The sequence below is a fragment of the Balaenoptera musculus genome, chromosome 8, assembly GCF_009873245.2.
Source record: "Balaenoptera musculus isolate JJ_BM4_2016_0621 chromosome 8, mBalMus1.pri.v3, whole genome shotgun sequence".
NCBI classification, from domain to species: domain Eukaryota; kingdom Metazoa; phylum Chordata; class Mammalia; order Artiodactyla; family Balaenopteridae; genus Balaenoptera; species Balaenoptera musculus.
Window position 1 is genome coordinate 103,242,386 of NC_045792.1, and position 25,042 is coordinate 103,267,427.

Here is a 25,042-nt window from a genome sequence, read left to right on the forward strand (position 1 = left end):
GCAGGGGCTACTTTTCATTGCGGTGCGCAGGCTTCTCATTGCGGTGGCTTCTCTTGTTGCGGAGCAAGGGCTCTAGGCGCACGGGCTTCAGTAGTTGTGGCACGCGGGCTCAGTAGTTGTGGTGCACGGGCTTAGTTGCTCTGCGTTATGTGGAATCTTCCCGGACCAGGGCTCGAACCCGTGTCCCCTGCATTGGCAGGTGGATTCTTAACCACTGCGCCACCAGGGAAGTCCCATCTTTTTTATTTTAATAATCTTTTTATTTTATAATGTTTTTAGACTTACAGAAAATTGCAAAAACGATACAGCAAGTTATAATGACTATTATTTTTTAACCGAGAAATGCACCAAATCAACTCACTATTACATGTGATATTTCAACATTACGGTTTCAGGCAAAGAAACTCATCATTGAACTCAACACAACAGTTTGGAACAATCTGGAACAAATGGAATCATGGACCAGATTTAGTAGAACCCAAAGTGTTTTACTTTGGACGGAAGTCCTGCCAAGCCCGAGGGTGGGCAGAGTGGAAACAGAACGGGTGGCCCTGGCCTCGCAGGCCAAGGCGGCGGGGTCTGCCTTCACGTGAGTGAAGTGGGAGCTGTCGGAGGGTCTTGAGCAGTGGAGTCCGGTGACCTGCCTTACATTCTGTAAAGATCCCTCTGGTGGATGGAGGACAGGGGGGTGCAGGGGAGACCAGTGAGGCAGCGGCTACAGGGGCGCAGCAAGGGAGGCTGGTGGCCTGGCAGCTGGGGGAGGGGCAGCGGAGGTGGTGGTACCAGGTGATTGGAGCCCAGATCGCCTGCTGGTGGCCTTCGTGGCATTTTCTGTAGCCCTCACTTTCCCTCAGCACCTGAAGATGTCGTCTGGATTCAGTTGTTGCTTTTCGGAAATGACCTTCCGCCCCACATTCTGCCCCTGGACCCCAAGCCCCGACAAGCTGCTCCTGCTTCCCCTGAACCATTTGAGGACCCTCCAGATGGGAACCTCCCAAGGATGAAACTCTTGGCACCTACATTCCCCCAGCTTCCGGGGCAGCCAGTCCTTAGAGCTGCCCTCCGTCACCCCCCACACAAACATACCCTGCCTCTCTGCCCCATGTGGTCCTGCAGCTTCCTTCCTCCTGCGTGGCTCTCCCCTCTCCTGCTCCCTGCCCCAGGTCCCTTTCCTCTTCCTGACCCTCTACCTCCTGCATGGCTTCTGCACCACCCATGCCTCTCACCGCCCACCACCTCTGCCCTGGCCCAGCCCCCCCACTGCGCATCCACAACCCCTCCTGAATGTTCTCTACATGACACTTTTACCCCTTCCAGTCCTTTCCCAGGCTGTGGCCTGATAGATGTTTCTAATGTACAGATCTGATCGTGCCACCCCCCTTGATGGTCCCGTTTTCTCCCATGGAGATAGTCAAACTCCATGACCTGACTGAGGAGCCTTACATGATGTGCCTGTGCCCACTTCCTGGCTCCATCTTTCCCATCTCAAACCAAGGGCTCCTTCCAAGTCCCCCACAGGAATCGGTTGGGAAAGATTTTTATCTGTAGAGAAACATCATCAGATAAACCAAAAGCAGAGACATCGGCACTTCGTCACACACCACAGTCTGCTGTGGGTAAATGTAAAACTCCTTTAGGCTGGGTCAAACGTTGAACAGTGTGTGCTTTGTGAAGATTCTGTTGTATTTTGGCTTTCTTCTTTGAACCAGGGGGCATGTTTTTTGAAAAGCTCATCTCCACTATATGTTTACATACAATAAAATTCCTACCTTTTTTTTTTGGCGCACTGCATGGTTTGCAGGATCTTAGTTCCCCGACCAGGGATGGGACACAAGCCCCTGCAGTAGAAGTGCAGAGTCCTAACCACTGGACCACCAGGGAATTCTGTAAAATTCCTATCTTTTAAGCGTACAGGTTGATGAACTCTGACAAATGTACCTGTGTAACCATCACCATAGTCAAGGTATTTCAGAACTCTTAATTCTATTCCATTTCTCTGTATGTTTATTCTTATGACTGTACCACACTGTCTTGATTATTATTTCTTTGGAGTAAGCTTTAAAATCAGAAAAGAGGGCTTCCTTGGTGGCGCAGTGGTTAAGAATCCGCCTGCCAATGCAGGGGACTCGGGTTCCATCCCTGGGCTGGGAAGATCCCACATGCCGCGGAGCAACTAAGCCTGTGCGCCACAACTACTGAGCCTGCACTCTAGAGCCTGCGAGCCACAACTACTGAAGCCTGCACACGTAGAGCCCATGCTCCACAACAAGAGAAGCCACCGCAATGAGAAGCCCAGACACTACAACAAAGAGTAGCCCCCGCCTGCCGCAACTAGAGAAAGCCCCACTCGTCGCAACTAGAGAAATCCCGGGCGCAGCAACAAAGACCCAACGCAGCCAAAAATAAATAAAAATAAAATAAATAAATTTATTTTTTAAAAAATTGGAAAAGAGTGAGTCCTCCAATTTTGTTCTTTTTCAAGATTGTTTTGGCTACTCTGAATCCCTTGCAATTCCATGTGAATTTTAAAATCAGCTTGTTAATTTCTACAAAGAAGCCAGCTGGAATTCTGATAGGGATTGTGTTAAATCTGTAGATCAATCTGGGGAGTATTGCCATCTTAATGATATTAAGTTTTTGACCCATGAATGTGGGATGCTTTCCCACTGACTTAGATCTACGTTAGTGTTTCAACGTTTTTGTAATTTTCAGAGTATAAGTTTTGCACTTCTTTAGTCAAATTTATTCCCAAATATTTTATTCTTTTGATGCTATTGTAAATGGAATTGTTTTCTTAATTTCATTGCTAATGTATAGGACTTTTTAATATTGATCTTGTACCCTGCAACCTTGCTGAACTCCTTTATTAATTTTAATAGCTTTTCATGAACTCCTTAGGATTTTCCGTATAAAAGATCATGTCATCTGCAAATATAGTGTTTTTTAAAAATTTTTATTGGAGTATGGTTGATTTACAATGTTGTGTTAGTTTCAGGTGTACAGCAAAGAGAATCAGTTATAATATACATATATCCACTCTTTTAGATTCTTTTCGCATATAGGCCATTACAGAGTATTGAGTAGAGTTCCCTGTGCTATATAGTAGGTCCTTATTAGTTATCTATTTTATATATAGTAGTGTGTGTATGTCAATCCCAATCTTCCGATTTATCCCTACCCCCCTTACCCCCTGGTAACCATAAGTTTGTTTCTTACATCTGTAAGTTTATTTCTGTTTTGTAGATAAGTTCATCTGTACCACCTTTTTAGATTCCACATATAAGCGATATCATATATTTGTCTTTCTCTGTCTGACTTACTTCACTCAGTATGACAATCTCTAGGTCCATCCATGTTGCTGCAAATGGCATTATTTTGTTCTTATTTTATGGCTGAGTAATATTCCATTGCATATATGTACCACAACTTCTTTATCCATTCCTCTGTTGATGGACATTTAGGTTGCTTCCATGTCAAACAGAGACAGTTTTAATTCTTCCTTTCCAGCCTAGATGCTTTTTGTTTCTTCTTGTCTAATTGCCCTAGCTAGAACCTCCAGTATAATGTTGAATGGAGGTGGTAAGGTGGATATCCTTGTCTTGTTCTTGACCTTAGGAAAAAAACATCCAGTCTTTCACCATTAAGTATGATGTTAGCTGTGGGTTTTTCATAGCTGCCCTATCAGGTTAAGGAAGTTCCATTCTTTTTTTTTAAGATTTTTTGATGTGGACCATTTTTTTTCTAAATTTACTTTTTAAAAAAAATTTCATACTTTTTAATGGCTGAGTATTTATTCCATCATATATATGAATAATAATTATATATAATTTATTCCATTATATGTATATAGTGGATCTTTTTTAAAAAAATAAATTTATTTATTTATTTTTGGCTGCGTTGGGTCTTTGTTGCTGCACGTGTGCTTTCTCTACTTGCGGTGAGCGGGGGCTACTCTTCCTGTGGTATGCGTGCTTCTCATTGCGGTGGCTTGTCTTGTTGCAGAGCACAGGCTCTAGGCGTGCGGGCTTTGGTAGTTGTGGCGCACAGGCTCAGTAGTTGTGGCTCAAGGGCTCTAGAGCACAGGCTCAGTAGTTGTGGCTCAAGGGCTCTAGAGCACAGGCTCAGTAGTTGTGGCGCACGGGCTTAGTTGCTCCACAGCATGTGGGACCTTCCCGGATCAGGGATCGAAACCATGCCCTCTGCACTGGCAGGCGGATTTTCTTTTTTTTTTCTGGCAGGCGGATTCTTAACCACTGTGCCACTAGGGACGTCCTGATGTGGACCATTTTTAAAGTCTTTACAGAATTTGTTACAATACTGCTTCTGTTTTTATGTTTTGGTTTTTTGGCCCCGAGGCATGTGGGATCTTACCCCCTGTGTTGGAAGGCAAAGTCTTAACCACTGGACCACCAGGGAAGTCCCAAGGAAGTTCCATTCTATTCCTAGTTTGTTGAGTATTTTTGTCATGAAAGTGTGTTAGATTTTTTTCAAATGCTTTTTCTGCATCTATTGAGAGGATCATTTTTTTTTTTTGGTTTGTTTTTTATTCCATTAATATGGTGCATTACATTAATTGATTATCAGATGTTAAACCAACTTTTCATTCTTAGGATAAATCCTACTTGATCATGGCATATAATTCTTTATATGTTGCTGGATTTGGTTTACTGGTTTGGAGAGTTTTGCGTCCATATTCATAAGAGATTCTGGTCTGTAGTTTTCTTGTGATGTCTTTTCCGGTTTGGGTATAGGGTAATTGTGACTACATAGAATGAGTTGGGAAGCGTTCCCTCTTCTATTTTTTGGAAGTGTTTGTAAATAATTAACATTCTTTTTAAAATGTTTGGTAGAAGTCACCAGTGAAATCATCTGGGCCTGGACTTTTCTTTGCATGTAGTTTTTTGGGTTTTGTTTGTTTGTTTGTTTATTTTTTGGCCGCACTGTGCAGCTTGTGGGATCTTAGTTCCCCGACCAGGGATCGAAGCCGCGTCCCCTGCATTGGAGTCTTAACCACTGGACTACCAGGGAAGTCCCTGTGTGTAGTTTTTTTGCTTTCTGTGTGGTGGCTTTTTTTTTTTTTTTGATTGCTAATTCAATCTCTACATGTTATAGATCTATTCACATTGTTTATTTCTTCGTGAGTCAATTTTGGGAGTTTGTATATTTCTAGAAATTTGTCCATTTCATCTAAGTTATCTAGTTTATTGGCATACAATTACTTATAGTGTTCCTTTATAATCCTTTTAATTTCTATAAAGTCATTAGTAAAGTCCCTTCTTTCACTCTGATTCTAGTAATTTGAGTCTTTGCTCTTTTTTTTTCTAGGTCAACCTAGTAAAGGTTTGTCAACTTTACTGATATTTTCAAAGAACTAGATTTTGGTTTCATTATTTTTTCTCTATTGTTTTTCTATTTCATTAATTTCCACTCTTTTTAAAAAAAAATAATTGATTTTTTCCAGTTTTATTGAGAAATAGACTTAATTTTTTTAAGTTTCAGGTGTACAACATAATGATTCAATATTTGTATATATTGCAAAATGATCACCACAATAGTCCATCCATCACCATACATAGTTACAAAACATTTTTTTCTTGTAATGAGAACTTTCAAGATCCACTCTCCTAGCTACTTTCAAATATGCAATACAGCATTAGAAGCTGTAGTCACCATGCTGTACATTACCTCCCCATGTCTTATTCACTTTATAACTGGAAATTTGTACCTTTCAACCCCCTTCAACCAATTTGCCCACCCCACACAATTTCCACTCTTATCTTTATTATTTCCTTCCTTCCACTTGCTGCAGGCTTAGTTTTCTCTTCTTTTTCTAGTTTTTTAAGGTAGAAGTTTAGGTTATTGATTTGAGATGTTTCTTCTTTTTTAATATAGGCATTTATAGCAATAAATTTCCCTCTAAGCACTGCTTTGGCTGCATCCCATAAGTTTTGGTATGTTTTGTCTTCATTTTTGTTCATCTCAAAATATTTTCTAGTTTCCCTTTTGATTCTTCCTTATTTAGGAGTTTGTTGGTTTTAATTTTCACATATTTAAGTTTCCAAAATTTCTTTCTGTAATTGATTTCTAATTTCATTTGATTGTGTTCAGAGAACACACTTTATATTATTTACTTACTTTTAAATTTATCGAGGCTTATTTTCAGCCTAGCATATACTTTATTCTGAACACTGTGCCATGTATATTTGAGAAGAATATATATTCTGCTGCATTGTATTTCTTTAATTTCAAGCACTCTTGTGATTACACTGGGCCCACTAGGAAAATCTAGGATAATCTATCTTAAGGTTAGCTGATTAGTAAACTTAATTCCATCTACAACCTTAATTCCCCCTTTGTCAAATAACATATTCACAGGTTTTGAGGATTAGGATATGGACATTTTTAGGGGGTCATTATTCTGCCTGCCACAACAGGCCAGAATCATGAACAGCTTCTTTTTTTAAGGCATTGTATTTACTAAACAAACAAGCATAAAAACAAAACAAAAACCACAGAACCATTTTTTGAAAGGTAATAGTAATGAAGGCAAAGTAACTTTTACCTTAAAGTTATTCTCATACAATTTTGCAGACTTTTAAATTTTTACTTTTTTTTTTTTTTGACCACGTCACACAGCTTGCAGGATCTTTAGTTCCTCAACCAGGGATTGAACCCCAGCCCACAGCAGTGAAAGCGCCGAGTCCTAACCACTGGACCACCAGGGAATTCCCTAAATGTTTCTTTAATGATCAGTTTTTAGACTTACAGCACAATTCAAATACTTTCTAAAATTAAATTTGGGTAACTTCCACATAAGATCCACCATTGTTTAATAGCAGTTTTTCTGTTTTCATGACTAACTCTCCTAAAATAAGTAGAAAAAACACAACTGATCATTTTATCCTGTGGTAAGTCATCAAGAAACAAAGCATGGACCACTACCAAGTGGCTCTTGGAATCTTGCAGTGAGTTGAGCAAGAAATATTTTCCGCTGAAGTCTTTGGAGCCCTGTTAGCTAAACTTAAAGTTTTTATTTTATTGTAGGGAAATATACCACAACTGGCAAAAGACAGTTGGAGGGGGGATTTTCCAAAGCATACATACATACAAACATAATATGTACATTTATATTATATATATGTTTTTATAATGAAAAATATATAATTACACATATATAATGAAATTACACGTATACATATATGTATGTGTGTAAGTATATATACATATATAGTTTCCTGTTTACAAAAGGAATTCACACTTATTGTGAAAACTTCAAACATCACATCACAGAAATAAATATTATGTTGAACTGTATGAATTTACCAATATTTCGCTATTTTTGACACATAAAGACAGCAATTTCATACTGTTCAACCTAATAATCCAGCAAGGAGAACTCCCTGTAATCCCCATGTCTTGGAGGAAGCCACTGCCGTTCGGTATGTATTCCTTCATGCTGGAGAGTATGTTTGTGCATATTTATGGTTGGTGGAGTTATTACCACAATGACATAACATGGATAATTTTGCAATCTGCTTTCTAAGCACTTTGTAGAGCAAAGCAAATCCTAGCACTGGTTGTGCTGCTTCCCCTCTACGGAGCCTCAGTTTTCTCACCTGCAAAAGTGAAACTAATGATTCTGTGCCAGTTATTAATTTATTGACTCTCAGCTCCAAATCCATCATGTTTGCCCGCTCTTTGAATATGAATCCGGTCCCTTTAAATAATTTTCCTTTGCCAGGTGGCACAATGTTAAATTTTGCCAGTAGAGGGCGCTAACAGACACTGCTTGAGGAAGGTTTTACTTCCGGGTTTGAAGGCGTTCCTCTCGGCGGCCTTTTGCAGCGGGGCCAATTTCTCGACTCACCTCCCCAGGGCAGCTTTTCTAGCAGCGGGTTCTTGCAGTGCAGGTGGCCAGCAGCCCTCAGCCCCCACCCTAGGAGAAGTGGACCGCTTCTAGTGAGACACTTCCCCATGAACAGCTTTCCCCAGCACCCTAGAGGGTGGTTTTCCAACAAGTTCCATGGGGTGTGCACAGCACTTGAGCAACTTCTCTACTATCCACTGAGCCCCAGCCATTCCCCCTCCAGCCAAATCTGGATCTCAGACATGGGGCAGGAGGCGGGCTCTATCTCAGCCCTAGTGTTGGGGGCTGCTCCTTATATTTGTTATTCCTGTATTCTTTAGAGTTCTGTCTCTCTCTCTCTTTTTTTTTTATACATTTTTTTTCTTTTCTTTAAAAAATTTTTTTTAATTTTTATTTATTTATATTTATACAGCAGGTTCTTATTAGTTATCTATTTTATACATACTGGTGTATATATGTCAATCCCAATCTCCCAATCTTTTTCTTTTTCTTTTTCTTTTTTTCTCTTTTGGCTGCGCCATGGGGCATGTGGGACCTTAGTTCCCTGACCAGGGTTGGAATGCGTGCCCCCTGCAATGGAAGTGCGGAGTCTTAACCACAGGACCACCAGGGAAGTCCCTAGAGTTCTCTGTACTTCTTACTAGCCAATTCCTTGTTATTCCAATCCTGTTACAGTTAATAATTCTTTATATTAGACTTTCCTTGTTCAAATCACTTTGTGGTTTCTCTCTGACTGGCACAGATCCCCCATATTGTTATGAAGATCAGACAAGATCCTGTAGGGAGAGCGCCTAGCTCAGTGCCTGCCATGCAGAGGGCACTCAGAAAACAGCTGTAGTATCTCTACCATAATCATCATTTCTCCATGTCAGAACCTGTAGAGAAGCCTCTTTCTTACTAACTGTTGTTGTGGTTCCACAGTGTGGATGGAATTTTGAATCACTCCATTCCTGATGGACATTTGGATTTTTCTAGTTTTCCATGATTACAAACAGCCCTATGATCCACAGAAGAGATGTCATTTATTGAACACTTGCTGCATCCTGTGCACTGAAGCAATTACTTAACTTAAGCAATATATTAACTCACGAATCCTCACAACATGCCTAGTGTATTAGCTCCTACGGCTGCTCTAACAAATTGCCACAAACTTCGTGGCTTAAAACAACACACATTTATTATCTTACAGTCTGGATGTCAGAAGTCTAAAATGAAGGTGACAGCAGGGCTGTGTCCTTCTGAAGGCTGCAGGGGAGAATCTGTTTCCTTGTCTTTTTCAGCTTCTAGAGGCCACCTGCATTCCTTGGCTCACGACCCTTCCTCCCATCATTCCACCCTCTTGCTCCCATTGTCCACCTCCTACTACTCACTGTGATCTTCCTGCCTTCCTCTTACAAGGACCCTTGTAACTACATCAGGCCCATCCAGATAATCCAGGATAATCTCCCCATTTCAAGACCCTTAACTTAATCAAAACAGTAAAGACCCTTTTACTATGTAAGGTAACATATTCACAGGTTCCAGGGATTAGGATGTGGATATCTTTGAGCCTACCGCATCTATGAACTAGATACTATTATTCCACCCATTTTACAGGTGAGAAAACTGAGGCACAAAGAGAGTAAGTAACTTGCCCAAAGTCACACAGCTCATAAGCAGAGAGCTAGGATACAGGAGGTCTGGCTTGATAATCCAGGCTCTAACAATTACATTGCTTTGTATAAATCTTTGCATACCTGAATGAGGGTTTGTGTAGGATACATTTCTAGAAGTAGAATGACTGGGGGAAACTGCTTAACAGGTATTGCCAACTTGTCCTTCACTATAGCTGTGCCAATTAATTCCCAGCAGCAGTGCCTGAAATCCCCAATTCTTCCTCATCCCAACTCTTGATGCTCTGAGGGCAGAATGTTACGTGAATACAAAGGATTTGTATTCAGGACCAAAGGATTTTTACTGCTTATCAACGTAGGAACTGAAAAATGTTTCTCTTCATGAAATGAGAGGAACATTACTTACCTAATAATAAACAAAAAATTACAGTTGTAATAAAGAGCCATCAGTTTCCTGGAGAAAATAAAATCATTTCATTACCTTAATGTATTGCAAGACTGAAAACACTGGCCTAGCACTGACTGTGATTCCAGCTTCCTTTCCTCACCGAGACTTGAATGCTCTGCCTTGTCGGAGGCACCACTTCTGAGGGTTTTACTGATATTTTCCACCTCCATGGGTTGTTTTCATCTCCCATGTCATCTCCTGAAGATCTCTGGGTAATAAATCACTTCCACCTTTAAGCCTTTCCAGTCACCCTCTCTTTGTCTTGCATCCATGCCACAATTGTTGTTTACAGCTTCCTTTTCAAGGCTTTCCATTTCCCTTCCCAGGGTGCTATTTATATGGGGCCAAATACTTCTACTCACCACAATGGCAAACACTTACATAGTTACTTTTATAGTCTTCATTTTACACATGAGGAAAAGAAGTGAAGTGACTGGCCCAAGATCCCACAGATATGGAATTCGAACTGAGGCATCTGCCTACAGGTTCTCCTGCTTGACATCCTACTGTATCTCCTCTGGAGCAATGGGCCTCCTGATGCACCCGTGAACCCCAGGCCTGCCTGCCCTGGGACCTCCTAGGGTCATGGCAGGGCTGCAGGGCTGTGTGCACTCGTCCTGGCAGGTGAGGGAAGCAGCCAGCAGCACTCAGGCACTGCCACTTCCTACTGCGTAAGCCTTCAGAGCCTCAGTTTCCTCATCTGTAAGGTGGGAACAACATTGGTCCCCCACATAGGGCAGTGATGAGGAACTGGTATTATCCTCATTTTCTAGTTGATGAAATGGAGGGCTCACAATGTGAGGACAGGCTCAAGGTGAGAACTTGGGAAAGGAATGCTCTTCCTTCCTAGGCTGCTAGCTTCTCTGCACCAAGCTTTGCTGGAGAAGCAGGGTTACTTAGAGAATCTGGGAGGCAAATCCCTTTCTGGCTCTTCATTTGTAACTATGCTTCCTGGTGTCCTCTGCCCAGTCTGTTTTACCTCCTCGCTGTTCTTCTGTGCATTGGGACTCCAAGATCTCCCCCCAACCCAGTGGCCCTGCCCTTCCTGCACTGGTTTCCTCTTCAGATGAGGCGCCCTGCACGGCACAGGCCTAACATTTGGCAGGTGCATAGAGAATGTGCCACTAACTAAACACTACCACGTGAACCCTGTGTTCTTAAACCCTCCCCTCCAACCGTGATCTCTACCCCAAAGCATCACCCCACCCCAGCCTGCCATGTTCCATCATTCCACACTCACAAACACACAGCTCAGGCTTCAGTAGGGTAAAGTTCCAGACTCTGGGACTTCCCTGGTGGTCCGGTGGTTAAGACTGCACGCTTCCAGTGCGGGGGGCACGGGTTCAATCCCTGGTCGGGGAACTAAGATCCCACAGGCCACACGGTGAGGCCAGAAAGTAAAAAAACAAAAAAACAAACAGTTTCAGACTGCATTCTGGCATTCAAGTCCTCTGCTTGCTCCCCTCCCATGACAAGATGCTCCCCACGCTCCAACATTGCAAATTCCATCTTCACAATGTTGTCACCATCTTCCTAGCGAAGCCACAGAAGAACCTCTAGTTACTATTTCTATTCTGCCCCGAGCAGCCAACACTGCCTGATCCTCCTTCTGAGTGTCCTGCACAGGTACTTGGACAAGAAGAGGGAGACTAAGTCTCCACTGAGCAGGTGTTTTATGTTAGGTGAGGCACCCCAATTTATAGATGGGGGAACTGAGGCTCCCAGGTAAGGTGAGTTCTCACAGCTGGTGAGGGGGGCTGGGCCGGGATTCAAACCCAGCTCTACTGACTTTGGCATCCCTGCCCTTGAATCTACTCCCAAAGGCATCCCCACCAGAAGTTTCATAATCAGTCCCAGAATCTATCCATGCTCCGTAGGGTGTGGTTGCGGGTCTGTCCCCAACCCTGGGTCCCCTGAGACCTTACCTGCAGAGGAGCCATTGCCAGCCCAGCCGCTTCTGGACATTGGACTCTGTCCAGCTAAGGGGCTGGGTCTCCATCAGTATGAATGGCATTTGAGCTTCTGACACCACTTTGCCACAGACAGCCCCTATCTGCACAGGCAATTGGGGCACCTGGAGGAGATTCTGGCCCTGGAAACCAGAGGGCCAAGTCTGCTGGGCCCAGGAGAGCAGGGGCCCCTCCTGGCCCCCTGGCTTCTTCTAGACTTGCTGGGCTGTTCCTCCTTTATCCTTCTCCTTTCCTGGGATCACTGCCTTTTCCCTCCCCAGATCCCCTCCCCCATCCCAGGGTTCCTAGACTTTCCCAGGACCTTTGCTTCACTCTCTGCTCCCCAACCACGCTCCTTTTCCGGGGCTCTGCTTCCCTGTGCCTCTCTCCCCTGGTCACTTCCTCATTCCACCAACACAATGCCTCATCGGATCCTGGAGGTGCCCACTGGCTGGTGGGACAGAGAGTCTGGCTTGGGTACAATCGCCCTCCCTAAGTTTTTTCCCCACTGAACACTGCACCCTCTTCATGTCTGTCTGTCGACTTCGTCTTCCAGCTGTCTCCCTATCTCTCAGCTTCCTTGCCTCGGTTTCCCCATCCTCTGCCCCTTCTCAAGCTCTAATCCTTATATAACGCTGGGAGGTGGACTCTATTACCACCCACATTTTAGATTTAAGGACACAGAGGCGCTGAGAGTTTGGGTGACCTGCCAGGGCGCCACAGCTGGTAACCGGCGGCTCCCAGCCAGCGCGCTCTAGGCCCGGTGGCCGGCCGAGGGGTGGTCTCCCGGCTGCCCTACGCCCCTGCTCCGCCCATCGGCTGCGCCCCCACCGACCGTAGCCCCGCCCCCGGCCCGGTCCGGCCCCGCCCTCGCCCCGCCCCGCCCCGGCTCGGGCAGCCGGAGGGCCAGGAGCTGAGGCGCTCGATCCCGCGGCGGCGGCGGCGGGGACGATGTGGTTCTTTGCCCGGGACCCGGTCCGGGATTTCCCGTTTGAGCTCAGCCCGGAACTCCCCAAGGGCGGCCCGCCCGGGCCCTGGGTCCTGCACCGCGGCCGCAAGAAGGTGAGAGCTGCCCCGCTCCGCAGGCCGCAGCCGACCTCGGTCTCGCCTAGTCAGCGCCGCCGGCTCCGCCGCGTTGCGCCCGCCTGACGTGGCTGCGGAGCCTCTAGGGCTACGGGCCGGGGGAGGGGGACGGGCAGTGCCGACGTGGCGGGCGGAAGGACCGAGGGACCGACAGGCGGACCCAACCAGGGTTACGTGGGCCCGACTCAGTCCCCAAGGGTTGACTTGGGGAGAGACCTGGCCGGCGGCCCTTCCTTTCCGGCACTGAACCAGCTCCGGGGACCATCTCGGAGGTGGAGTGGTCTGCCCGGGACCCGGCCCACACCCCTGAGGCCGCTCCGTCCCCCCACAGGCCACAGGCAGCCCGGTGTCCATCTTCGTGTATGACGTGAAGCCCGGCGTCGAAGAGCAGACCCAGGTGGCCAAAGCTGCCTTCAAGCGCCTCAAAACTCTCCGGCACCCCAACATCCTGGCCTACATCGATGGGCTGGAGGTACCTACCTGCTGCTCAGTCTGCCCCATCTCTGCCCCTCACTTTTTCCCAGTCTCCCAGTCCTGTCTTCTGTCTTCCTGCCGGTTTCCAGCCCTTCTGACCCAGCGCCCCCCAGATTTGACTTCCCCTTCTCCACCCCTCTCCCCATCATGTCTCTCATCTCGCCTTCCTCTCGCCCCATCACTCCCTGATACCCCGTGTCCCCTTCAGACAGACAAATGCCTCCACATAGTGACAGAGGCTGTGACCCCGCTGGGAGCGTACCTCAAGGCGCGAGCGGAGGCTGGTGACCTGAAGGAGCTGGAGCTCTCCTGGGGGCTACACCAAATTGTGGTGAGGTGGGGGGCAGTGGTGATGAGAGCAAGGGTGGGGGGCTGCAGCTACCGGGCTGTGATGGCTCCTTCTGCCCCCAGAAAGCTCTCAGCTTCCTGGTCAATGACTGCAGCCTCATCCACAACAATGTCTGCATGGCCGCTGTGTTCGTGGACCGCGCTGGCGAGTGGAAGCTTGGGGGCCTGGACTACATGTATTCAGCCCAGGGCAATGGTGGGGGACCTCCCCGCAAGGGGATCCCGGAGCTTGAGCAGTATGATCCCCCGGAGTTGGCTGATGCCAGTGGCAGAGCGGTCAGAGAGAAGTGGTGGGTGACTGGGGGGGGAGGGCATGCCCCACCCTGCCCTATTCTGGAAGCCCCTGCAGCCTCAGGACCCCTAGACTAGCTGGCACTCCCCTGTCCCCTGCCACCTGGCTTGGGAGGAAACTAGGGTCCTCAGGGTGGGGCCCACTCCTTGCTCCCAGGATCCTCAGGGATGTAGGGCAGGATAAACACAGGCTTTGGGGTCAGCTGGTTCTGAATTTGAAAGTTGTGTGACCTGGGGTGGACGTCCTTGCTTTTCTGAGCCTCAGTTTCCTTATCTGTCAAATGGGGCTAATGAAACCTACTTCTCGGGGCTGATGGGAGGATTAGCTGAGGAACACAGCCCAGGGTTTGCCATGCAGCGAGTGCCTAGTGCCCAGGGTAGATTGGAGGCCTAGGCTGGCAGGTGGCAGGGCCTTGAGCAGCCCTGGTCACTGCCTCAGGTCAGCTGACATGTGGCGCTTGGGTTGCCTCATCTGGGAAGTCTTCAATGGGCCCCTACCTCGTGCAGCTGCCCTGCGAAACCCTGGGAAGGTGAGTGTCTGACCCCACCCAGCCCCTCTCCACCAGCCAACTAGCCCCTGCCCTGACCCTGACGCTTCTCCCACAGATCCCCAAGTCACTGGTGCCCCATTACTGTGAGCTGGTTGGAGCCAACCCCAAGGTACGTCCCAACCCAGCCCGCTTCCTGCAGAACTGCCGGGCACCTGATGGCTTCATGAACAACCGCTTTGTGGAGATCAACCTCTTCCTGGAAGAGATTCAGGTGAGTCCCCTGCCCCACCCTGGGCTCTGGCCCTACGTTCCTCACCCCTGTGCCCCCTCCCCACTTCATAGGCTCCCTGATAATTAGACCCCAGGAGACAAGCACAGACTGTGGAGCTAGGCTGTCTGGGTTCAAACCCTGGCTCCAACTGTTATTTATGTGTGACTTCTCTTGGCTGAAGTTCAGTCCTAATGACAGCACCTACTTCAAAGGAGCAGGGTGAGGAGTCTGAGTTTGAATTGCATAGTGTAGTTTCTGGCACATAGTGGGTGCTTAGTGACTGCTCCTGGCACTCTGTTGACTGGCCCTGGCCCTGATGTTGGGCTGTGGTGTGGGTAGCAGGGTGGGGAGGGAGAGTCAGACCCAGATCCCTGCTCTCAAGGATCTAGCAGGGGGTAAATGGACCAGGTCCCCAGCCTTGGGGACTCTCACTGAGGCAAAGGGACAAAAAACCCATAAATGAGGAAAGCTGTGCTTCCTGGAATGTGGATAAGTGCCGGGAAGGAAAATAGTGAGGGTGGGGTGTTTAGGGAAGAGCTCTCTCAAGGGTGATGTTTGAGCTGTGACCTGAAGGGTGTGAAGGTGGGAGTCATGGGGATGGTAACTGGGGAAGAATGTTCCAGGCAGAGGGAACAGCAAATGGAAAGATGGTGCGGAGGGAGCCCTCGGCTTAACCTCATTGAACCTCAGTTTCCATATCTGCCTAATGAGAATAACTATAGTATCTGCTGACCCATAGCATTGTTGTAGGGAATAAAGGAGGGAGGCTCTGCCCTGGACACCCGCTCTGACCCGGGCTTGTGTGGGGCACACAGAGAGGAGAATCTGGAATGGGGGAGGAGTGACAGACACTTCCATAGACCTCGATGGTCTGTGCAACCTTGACTCAGATAGGGGCTGGGAGGCCTTCCGAGGATGGGAACCTGAGCTGAAGGAGAAGGTGCTGGAAACGCTGAGCCCTGTTGCCTCCTGGGCAGTGTAGGGGCAGCAGGAGCTCTGTTACGTGGAGTTCTTCTTCTCACATGGCTGGCTCTGCTGGGCTGCCCTTCTCCTTAATATGTGCCCCACAGGAAATAGGCTGTTTCTGGCAGGTCCCGACGAGAGCGTGGGAGGGCAGTGCCCAGCGGCCCCTCTTCCCATCATTGAGCGCAGCGGTGGAGAGAGCCCGGCTGTGACTCTCTCAGTGTGCGACCTTGGATGCGGTTTGGCCTCTCTCTGGGCCTTTGCTCCCCTGAACCCTGTGGTCAGAGCACCAAGCCTGCCTCCCATGCTAGACTGAGCTGCTCAAGGGCCAACCAGGTCCTCCCCAACCCCAGTTGGAGGTCACCTCTTCTGGCCCAGGCAGCGGCTCTGGCGGTGAGGGTACAGCAGAGCGCACAGGGACTTTTGGAAGCATACAGGACAGGGTTATAATCCACACCCTACCTTTCCTGCCTGGTGACCTTGAGCCTCGGCCTCCTCCTTTGTAAATGGGGGAATGACAGCACTTCTTCACAGCGTGTAGCACAGCAGAGGTGCCACACCACCGGGTCATACCCTTCCTTGACGGCTTCTTAGCTGTGTAACTTGGGACAAGCTCCTTGCCCTCTCTGTGCCTCAGCTTGCTTGTTGGATTATTTCATCTGTGTAAAGGTTTTAGCACATAACCTGCCTGGCATGTAGTTTGTGCTCAGGAAATGTGAGTTGTGGGTATTACAGCCTTGGGGAGGTTAGGAGGACTGAAGGAGACCATTGAGCTGACAGCATGGCCTGTTCTGGCCCAGTGGGAGGACGAGCTCTGGGGGTAAACTGCACCTCATCCCTGCCTTTCCACAGCCTGCCACGACCTCCACCCACGGAGCTGCAGGTGTGCCCAACCCAGCCAGGCCCAGGGTGGGGGAGTAAGCCCCTTGGCCTCACTAAGCCTGTTTCCTCGTCTGTGCCATGGGGTTAATGGTACTCACACCTTGTGTTGTCCTGAGGAGCAGAGGCAACGCTGATAAAGGGCTTGATCCCCCTAGCGGCTGCTTTCACAGCAACAGGCCAGGTGGCAGTGACAATAATGACGGGCACTGAGCGCCTCCAGTGTGCCGGGCAGCTTTCATGTGCGTTTTCTGGTTGAATCCTCGGCACAGTTCTGTGAGACAGTACGGTTACTACCCCATTTTACAGGTGGGGGAACTCGCCTAAGGTCACACGGCTAATAAATGGGAGAGTTGGGATTTGAACCCAGCCCATCTGGCACCCCAAGCTTAAGTTTACCTTCGGGTTGGAGGTGACCCCCGTCCTTGCGCGTGGCTGACGGGACCGTGACCAGGCTGATTTCCCGCTCCCTGCATCCTGTCCACGCTCCCCAAGATCAAAGAGCCAGCCGAGAAGCAAAAGTTCTTCCAAGAGCTGAGCAAGAGCCTAGACTCGTTCCCTGAGGATTTCTGCCGGCACAAGGTGCTGCCCCAGCTGTTGACCGCCTTCGAGTTTGGCAACGCGGGGGCTGTTGTCCTCACGCCCCTGTTCAAGGTGAGTGGGGCCTGGAGCCTCAGGAACTGTGGGCCCAGAGACTGGCTGAGTAGGTCTGAAGGGCAGAAGAGAGGCCAAGGGTGCGGCCAGCCTCGCGGGTGTCCTGGGAGGGGCAGCCTGGTCAGGGACATCCAAGCCCACGTGAGGGGGAGCTCCTTTTTTTAATATATATATACTTTATTTATTTTTTATTTTATTTATTTATTTATTTTGGCTGCGTTGGGTCTTCGTTGATGCGCACGGGCTTTCTCTAGTTGCGGTGAGCGGGAGCTACTCTTCGTTGTGGTGCGCGGGCTTCTCCTGGTGGTGGCTTCTCTTGTTGCGGAGCACGGGCTCTAGGTGCACGGGCTTCAGTAGTTGTGGCTCGCGGGCTCTAGAGCGCAGGCTCAGTAGTTGTGGCACGCGGGCTTAGTTGCTCCGTGGCATGTGGGATCCTCCCGGACCAGGGCTTGAACCCGTGTCCCCTGTATTGGCAGGCGGATTCTTAACTGCTTCCCACCAGGGAGGTCCCGAGGAGGAGCTTTCATATCCAGTGGTTCAGCAAGCCAGGGCCACCTGACCAGCTGTCAGGGAGGTGGTGGGGACTTCTCGTCCCTGGGGAAGGGACACCCTGTGCCTCCAAAATTCTTTTTCCAGACACTCCTTCCTTCAGAGCCTGTAGCCCTTCCTCCATTTCCTCAAGACAGCCTACCCGGTCTGACCTGGGCACTCTGGTTCCCAGGGCCCAGGGGATCACCTGCTCACCACCTCACTTTCCTTCCTCCTTCCTGACCACTCGGCGCTCAGCCCTCTTGGCTTCTAGGGGCTGGATCCTCTCCCCCTCCTCAGACCCCAGCCCACTGTTACCGGGGCGCCTGCCATTCCCCGCTCGGTGGGAGAAGCCTTTCTCCAAAGGAACTTGGCATGCGGGAAGTGGGGAAGACGGCAAGTAAATCTTGTGGAGCTGAGAACCCCCAGAAATTATAGGCAGAATTCTGTGTGCATGTGGTGTCTAGGTGCTTGATTATAGGGAAGGGCACAGAGCTTTTGTGAGCCTCCTAAGAGAGGCCTTGACTCAGAAGGGTTAAGGGCAGGGCTGCCTGAGACGGAGTACGGGCAGAGGGGCTGCTGAGGATATACCTGCCCCACCCCACCGCCCTCACCGTTCCCACCCTGGGAAATCAGCAGGGAGTCTGAGGGAGTTAAATGAGCCCAGTGAAGTCATCTCACTCCTGTGGACGTAGCTGAGCCCCTCTTCCTGCTCCTTCTCTCAGGTGGGTAAGTTCCTCGGCGCTGAGGAGTATCAGCAGAAGATCATCCCTGTCGTAGTCAAGATGTTCTCATCGACTGACCGGGCCATGCGTATCCGCCTCCTACAACAGGTAGGGGCCACGGCACACCCTGCCTGCTTCCACCCCACCCAGACCCCACCCTGGCTGCAGGGGAGGCCCCCTCCTCACCTCCAGCCCCAGGCAGGTAGCTCAAGCCCCTGCGCCGGCTACACAGGGACCCCAGAAACCCCTCCCTGAAATATACACACCGGTGAGGAACCAGTGGGGCTGTGCTCTCAGGAAGTCAAGATAATCACAGGGCTCATTGGCAGCTTTGGGAATGCCCCGCCCGCCTGGGCTGCAGGGCTTAAACGCCTCCCCCTGCGCCGCCCAATCTCCTGGTTCGGTCCCCTCTAGAGTGGGGGTAATGTCTCTCTTGCCAACCCCAGGGCAGCTGGGAGCATCAGACAGGACTGATGGGATCGAGGGTGGGGGCCACCCGTGCTTCCAGGCATCATTCCCTCTCCGGTGCTCAACACACCAGCCTTCCTCACGGCGCTTCTCTGGGCAGGGGTTGCACTCTTTATAGACGAGGTGGTGGAGGCTCTCAGAGGGGGTGTGACCAGTTAGCCTGCCGAGCAGGACCAGAGGCCAGGCCCTCCAGCTCCCGGTCCCTGGCTCTTCTCAGCACCCTCCTGGCAGCCTCACCAGTCCACGTGGGCCTGAGGCCAGATGCGAGCTGGGGGCCTCAGGAGACTCCCCTGGCCAGCCAGTGCCTGCTGGGTGGAGAAACCATGCTAAGGCCGGTCCCATGTCTCTGGTGAGGGGTAGAAGGGCTGACTGCCTTCTCATGCCCCAACCCGGACCACAGATGGAGCAGTTCATCCAGTACCTTGATGAGCCAACAGTCAACACCCAGATCTTTCCCCACGTCGTGCATGGCTTCCTGGACACCAACCCTGCCATCCGGGAGCAGACAGTCAAGGTGGGTGTAACCAGGCCCAGAGGGGCCACCTCTGGTTTTCTGAGGCTTAGAGGGGGCTCATCAGAGGACACACAGGCCTTGGTTTTGGCCTGTGGGTCGAGCAGGTTACGGGAGGGGCAAGCACTGTTCTGCATGTAGGTCCAGGCTGTGGGTACAGCTCGGCAGGTCGGCGGGGGAACAGGATGGGCATGACCAATAGTCCTCCGTTCAGCAGACAATCGCTGAGCGCCTCTTTGTGCCCGGCCCAGTGTCCCGTGCTGGGATTCAGTATGCACAGGCAGACCAAGCTCCCTGCCTTCTTGGAGCTTCTTTTAGAGGAGAGGGGGAGGGGGCTTGGCAGACAATAAACAGAATTAGAAAAAAATACATTACGTTAGAAAGCGATGGAGAGTGAGAAGAGAAGAGTTTGCAGTTCTAAAAACAGTGATCAGGGAAGACCTTGCAGAGGAGATGTCGTTTAAGGAAAAAAGGTGAAAAGGGGTGAAGGAGGAGATTTGGAGGAAATACGTTGCCTGCAGAAGGAACAACATGTGCAAAGGTCCTGAGGCTGGCATGTACCTGGAATGTAGGAGTAGCAGCAAGAGGTTCAGCATGGCTGAAGGGGCATGATTGTGGGCAGTGGAGTCTGAGAGGTAATGGGGCCAGGGCCTCATAGGGCATGGCAGGGAGCTGATGCATTCATGGGAGTGAGACAGGAACCCTGGGGGACTGAGCAGAGCACTGACCTGATCTGACCTGTTGCAAAACACTGTGTTGCTGTGTGGAGAACTAACTGTCAGGGCAAGGGTGGAAGCTGGGACACTGTTAGGGGCCATTACAGTGGCCCAGATGAGAGATGACAGTAGCTCAGACCTGAGTGGTAGCAGCAGGTGGAGAGAAGGGGCAGCATTGTGAAGGTGGAGCTGACAGTATTTGGTGATGGGTAGATATGGAGTCAAGGATGGCTCCAAGGTTTCTGGCTTGAGCAACTGGAAGGTTCAGTTGCCATTTACTGAGAAGACTGGGAGGAACAGTTTTTTTGTTTTGTTTCATTTCATTTTCTAAATATTTATTTATTTGGCCGTGTCGGGTCTTAGTTGTAGCATGCGGCGCGTGGGCTTCTCTCTAGTTGTGGTGCGCAGGCTCCGGAGTTCGCAGGCTCAGTAGTTGTGGCTTTCGGGCTTAGTTGCCCCGCAGCATGTGGGATCTTAGTTCTCCGACCAGTGATGGAACCCGCATCCCCTGCATTGGAAGGCAAATTCTTAACCACTGGGCCACCAGGGAAGTCCCTGGGAGGAACAGTTTTGCGGGAGGAGGTCAGGCCCAGTCTTGGCGTGTCTGTTAGCCAGGTGGACACGCACTGGTTATGTGTGTGAGGGTCAGGGGAGAAGTCTGGGCTGGAGGTGCACATCTGGGCACGGTCAGCTAACAAGGCCATTTGAAGCCGTGAGATGGGTGAGCTCGCCTAGGCTGAGGTGTAAAAGAGACGAGGCTTGAGGAGTAGCTCTGGGGTGTCTGAACAGTAAGATCTCAGCAAAAGGAGACTGAGAAGCAGTAGGTGAGGTCAGAGGAGAACCAGGAGAGGGCGGTGTCCTGGAAGAACAAGAGACCAAAGTTGCGAGGAGGAGGGAGAATTCGGGGCTGTCAAAGCTGCTGAGGGGTCAAGTTTGGTGAGGATGGAGAATTGGCCTTTGGATTTAGCAACATGGAGATCATTGGTGACCTCAACCCAAGCTAATTGATACAGAGTGTATGTGGAGGTGCTTTTGTGAAAGTAGAGTGCACGCAACAGAGAGCTGACGGAGAGGGATGGGAGACGGGTGCAAAGCAATGGGGGTCGCCTTCCTCAGCATTCTGGGTAGGGGCCAGGACCAGGTTGGGGGTTGGTTGGGGAGGGCTTTGGCGGGTCTCCTCAGTGCCCAGGGCCACTGGTGGCCTCCAGAGTGTGCCCGCTCCAGCCCACACTTTCCGCCATCTCCCGCCCTGCAGTCCATGCTGCTCCTGGCCCCGAAGCTGAACGAGACCAACCTCAACGTGGAGCTGATGAAGCACTTCGCGCGGCTGCAGGCTAAGGACGAACAGGGCCCCATCCGCTGCAACACCACCGTCTGCCTGGGCAAAATCGGCTCCTACCTCAGTGCCAGCGTGAGTGCCCTGCACAAGCGCCAGGAGCTCTGTCACCGTCACGGGACCACAGCCAGGTCCCCCAGAGCCAGGTCTCCTTGTGTGGGGCTTGTCATCCTCCCAGAGACCTAGGCCCTGGGTGCTCCAGCCCAGTGTCTGAGTGTGGAGTGAGTTGCACCGGGTCACACTGCCAGTAGGTGGTGGGTCTGGGAACCAAACCGAGGCCTGCTTACCCCCACGGCCTTGCATCCCCTCCCCTCAGCCAGGGCCTCTGAATGCAGACGCCTGCAGCTCCCAGGCCCTTAACGGGAATGAATGAATCGGTCCGCAGCGCAGGTGGGAAGGGAGGCACTGGCCTCAGCCCTGAGGCAGCTGCTGCTCTGGCCCCTGTCACTCTGAGGCAGCGTGAGCCCAGTGATTTGGGAGAAGCCAAGATCTAGAGTTTGAAGTAAATCCTCCCCATTTGTTAGTGATTAACTCACATTTCTTAGACTCTGGAGGCCCCGTGGAGGGCCTCTGTTCCGGGAAGTAAGGCCTGACAGTTCCGGGCCCCGTGCTGACCCTACACTCACGAGCCCTCTTCCCGCCCCACCCCAGACCAGACACAGGGTCCTCGCCTCCGCCTTTAGCCGGGCCACTAAGGACCCGTTTGCACCGTCCCGGGTCGCGGGTGTTTTGGGCTTCGCCGCCACCCACAACCTCTACTCGATGAATGATTGCGCCCACAAGATCCTGCCTGTGCTCTGCAGCCTCACCGTGGATCCTGAGAGATCCGTGCGGGACCAGGTGAGGCACAGCTGGGGCTGGGCCCTGGAGCTGGGGCTCTGGGGGATACCTGGGCCTTAGCTGGCCTGGCAGGCTCACGGGAACCTTGGAGGCCCCAGCTCTGCCCCTTGCTACCCCACAGGCCTTCAAGGCCATTCGAAGCTTCCTGTCCAAACTGGAGTCTGTGTCGGAGGACCCCACCCAGCTGGCCGAAGCGGGTGAGTGGCCCACACTCGTGTTCCCTGTGACTCTTGCCACATTCTTGACTGTCACCTGTCATGGCCCCCTTCTACCTCATTGGAGCATCCGAAAGCTGGAAGAACCCTAGAGGACAGACTGTACACCACTCCCCCACCCCCATCTCACAGTTGGGAGAACGCAGGCCTGGAGAAGGGGGACGCCCACTGCAGGTCGCTCTGTTGCAGTTATTGCCCTCCTACCGCCCTCCCCATGGAAGCCTGAGGTGTCCATACCTGTCTCTCCTGTCACTGCCCAGAGAAGGACGTCCATGCAGCCTCCAGCCCTGGAATGGGAGGAGCCGCAGCCAGCTGGGCAGGCTGGGCCGTGACAGGGGTCTCCTCACTCACCTCTAAGCTGATCCGTGCACACCCCACGGCTGCCCCAGCCGAGACCAACGTTCCCCAGAGACCCGTGTCTGAGGGTGAGTGTCCCAGATTGGCTGTATCGGTGACTGAGAGGGCTTGGAGTTGCTGGCACCCAGGACCTGTTACTGATCGATTTCCCCCCGGGATGGTGATGGGGACATAGGAGACTGGGTACAGTCCAGTCCCCTCGTGAGCTTCCCCTCTACACACCCCCAGCAACCTCGGCCCTGTTCTGAGACCTTCCTGGGGCCCAGTGTGTGGCAACTCAGTGAGCCTCTGCTCCCCAGGACTTCCTGCCCCAGCCCCGACCCCTGTCGCTGCCACACCCACAACCTCAGGCCACTGGGAGACACAAGAGGAGAGCAAGGACGCAGAAGAGGACAGCACTGCTGCCGACAGATGGGATGATGAAGACTGGGGCAGCTTGGAGGTGAGTGGGGCTGAGGAGGCCTACCCGGGGGACCCCAGCTTCAAGGTCACAGGCTGCCATTCAAGGAACTCACGTGGGCTTGGCTGGAGTCAGACCTGTCCTCATCTGCACAGCATCCTGGGCAAGTAGGTGTCATGGAGCAGCCCTTGTGGGTTAGAGCTGACAGCCGAGCCCCCACTCAGCTCCAGAGGCCAGGCTGCTGGTGGTTGGGTCAGCCCACTGATCCTCCTCCCTCTCCTCCACTCGCCATCCCTCCTATACCTGTTCTAGGGCCCACCCCGCCCTGTGATCAGCAAGCAGAGGTCACTCCTAGGCCTGCAGCCAACCAGTCCTCCCTGGGGCTGGGCTCAGTATGGGCTGAGGTTGGAGTGGGGCTGTTCTGAAGGGAATGGGGGCAGAGCTCTGGGTGAGACCCCTGAGGCCACAGGCAGGGTTGTGGAACTCTAGATCTCATTCCCCAGCTTCATAGAGGAGTGATGACAGGCCAGGTTCAGCGTGTCCACTTCACTGATGGGAGACAGGGCCTAAGGAGAAAACGAGATGGAAGGCAAAAGAAGAAAGGGTGGAGCCCATGGCTGGGCAGGGGCTAGGGGGCTTCCTTGCCCTTTTGGGTGGAGTACAGGGGGCCCTATGGTCATGCTCTCCTCCCCACACTGCAGCAGGAGGCCGAATCTGTGTTGGCCCAGCAGGACAACTGGAGTACTGGGGGCCAAGCCAGCTGGGCTGGGCAGGTGAGCTGGGTGGGACAGGGTGCGTGTATGTGGGGGGTAGGGCCCTGCCCCTCCCTCCCTTTCTCTGGCACTATCTCCTCCTTCTCTTTGCAGACCAGCAACCCTGGTCACAAATCCCAGGAGTCAGACTGGAGCAGCTGGGAAGCCGAGGACGCATGGGAGCAGGGCTGGCAGGAGCCAAGCCCCCCGGAGCCACCCCCTGAGGGCACACGGCTGGCCAGCGAGTATAACTGGGGTGGACCGGAGCCTAGTGACAAAGGCGACCCCTTTGCTGCCCTGTCAGTGCATCGGGAGGCTGGTGCCCAGGTACTCGGCACTTGTCCAGTGGGAGGGTGCAGACCTGGGGTGGACCTCAACTGAGAGTAGGCCTCCACTCCAGCCCACACTTCCCTTTTCAGCCGAGGCGGGACTCGTGGGGTGATGACAACTGGGAGGGCCTGGAGGCCGAGAGCCGTAAGTGCTTCCCCTGGGCTGGCTGGCTGATGGGCTAGGGCTACCCTCCTCTGGGGCAGGCATGGGCTGGGAAGCTGAGACTCAGGTTGTCCTGACGCCGTCAGCCCTCCTCCCCTTGTTCCCAGGACAGGCCAAGGCGGAGCTAGCCCGGAAGAAGCGCGAGGAGCGTAGGCGGGAGATGGAGGCGAAACGCGCTGAGAAAAAGACAGCCAAGGGCCCCATGAAGCTGGGAACCCGGAAGCTGGACTGAACCGCGGATGTGGGCGCTTCCCAGCCTCGGAGAGCAGACCCCGCAGATGTATTTATTGTACAAACCATGGGAGCCCGGCAGGCCTGGCCAGGCACATCTCACATATACATAATCAGAGCCACAATAAATTCTATTTCGT

The 25,042-nt window shown here is 51.3% G+C and overlaps 1 protein-coding gene across 3 annotated transcripts; it reads left to right on the forward strand.

Annotated features, from left to right (window-relative positions):
• Positions 1-12,746: 12,746 nt before the first annotated feature.
• Positions 12,747-25,040, forward strand: SCYL1 (SCY1 like pseudokinase 1). 3 transcript variants are annotated; one of them, XM_036860460.1, is made up of 18 exons: positions 12,747-12,939; positions 13,292-13,432; positions 13,643-13,765; positions 13,846-14,072; positions 14,513-14,603; positions 14,680-14,835; positions 17,173-17,331; positions 18,585-18,692; positions 19,453-19,566; positions 21,535-21,690; positions 22,267-22,455; positions 22,577-22,652; positions 22,931-23,095; positions 23,327-23,469; positions 24,129-24,200; positions 24,294-24,506; positions 24,599-24,653; positions 24,779-25,040. In XM_036860460.1, the coding sequence occupies exons 1-18, from the start codon at positions 12,829-12,831 to the stop codon at positions 24,901-24,903; spliced, it is 2,424 nt and encodes an 807-aa protein (XP_036716355.1). In that variant the 5' UTR covers positions 12,747-12,828; the 3' UTR covers positions 24,904-25,040. The 3 variants fall into 3 exon arrangements, with proteins under 3 accessions (XP_036716355.1, XP_036716357.1, XP_036716358.1); XM_036860462.1 differs by having other exon boundaries at positions 24,132-24,200; positions 24,779-25,009; XM_036860463.1 differs by lacking the exon at positions 24,129-24,200 and having other exon boundaries at positions 24,779-25,009.
• The last annotated feature ends 2 nt before the right edge of the window (positions 25,041-25,042 follow it).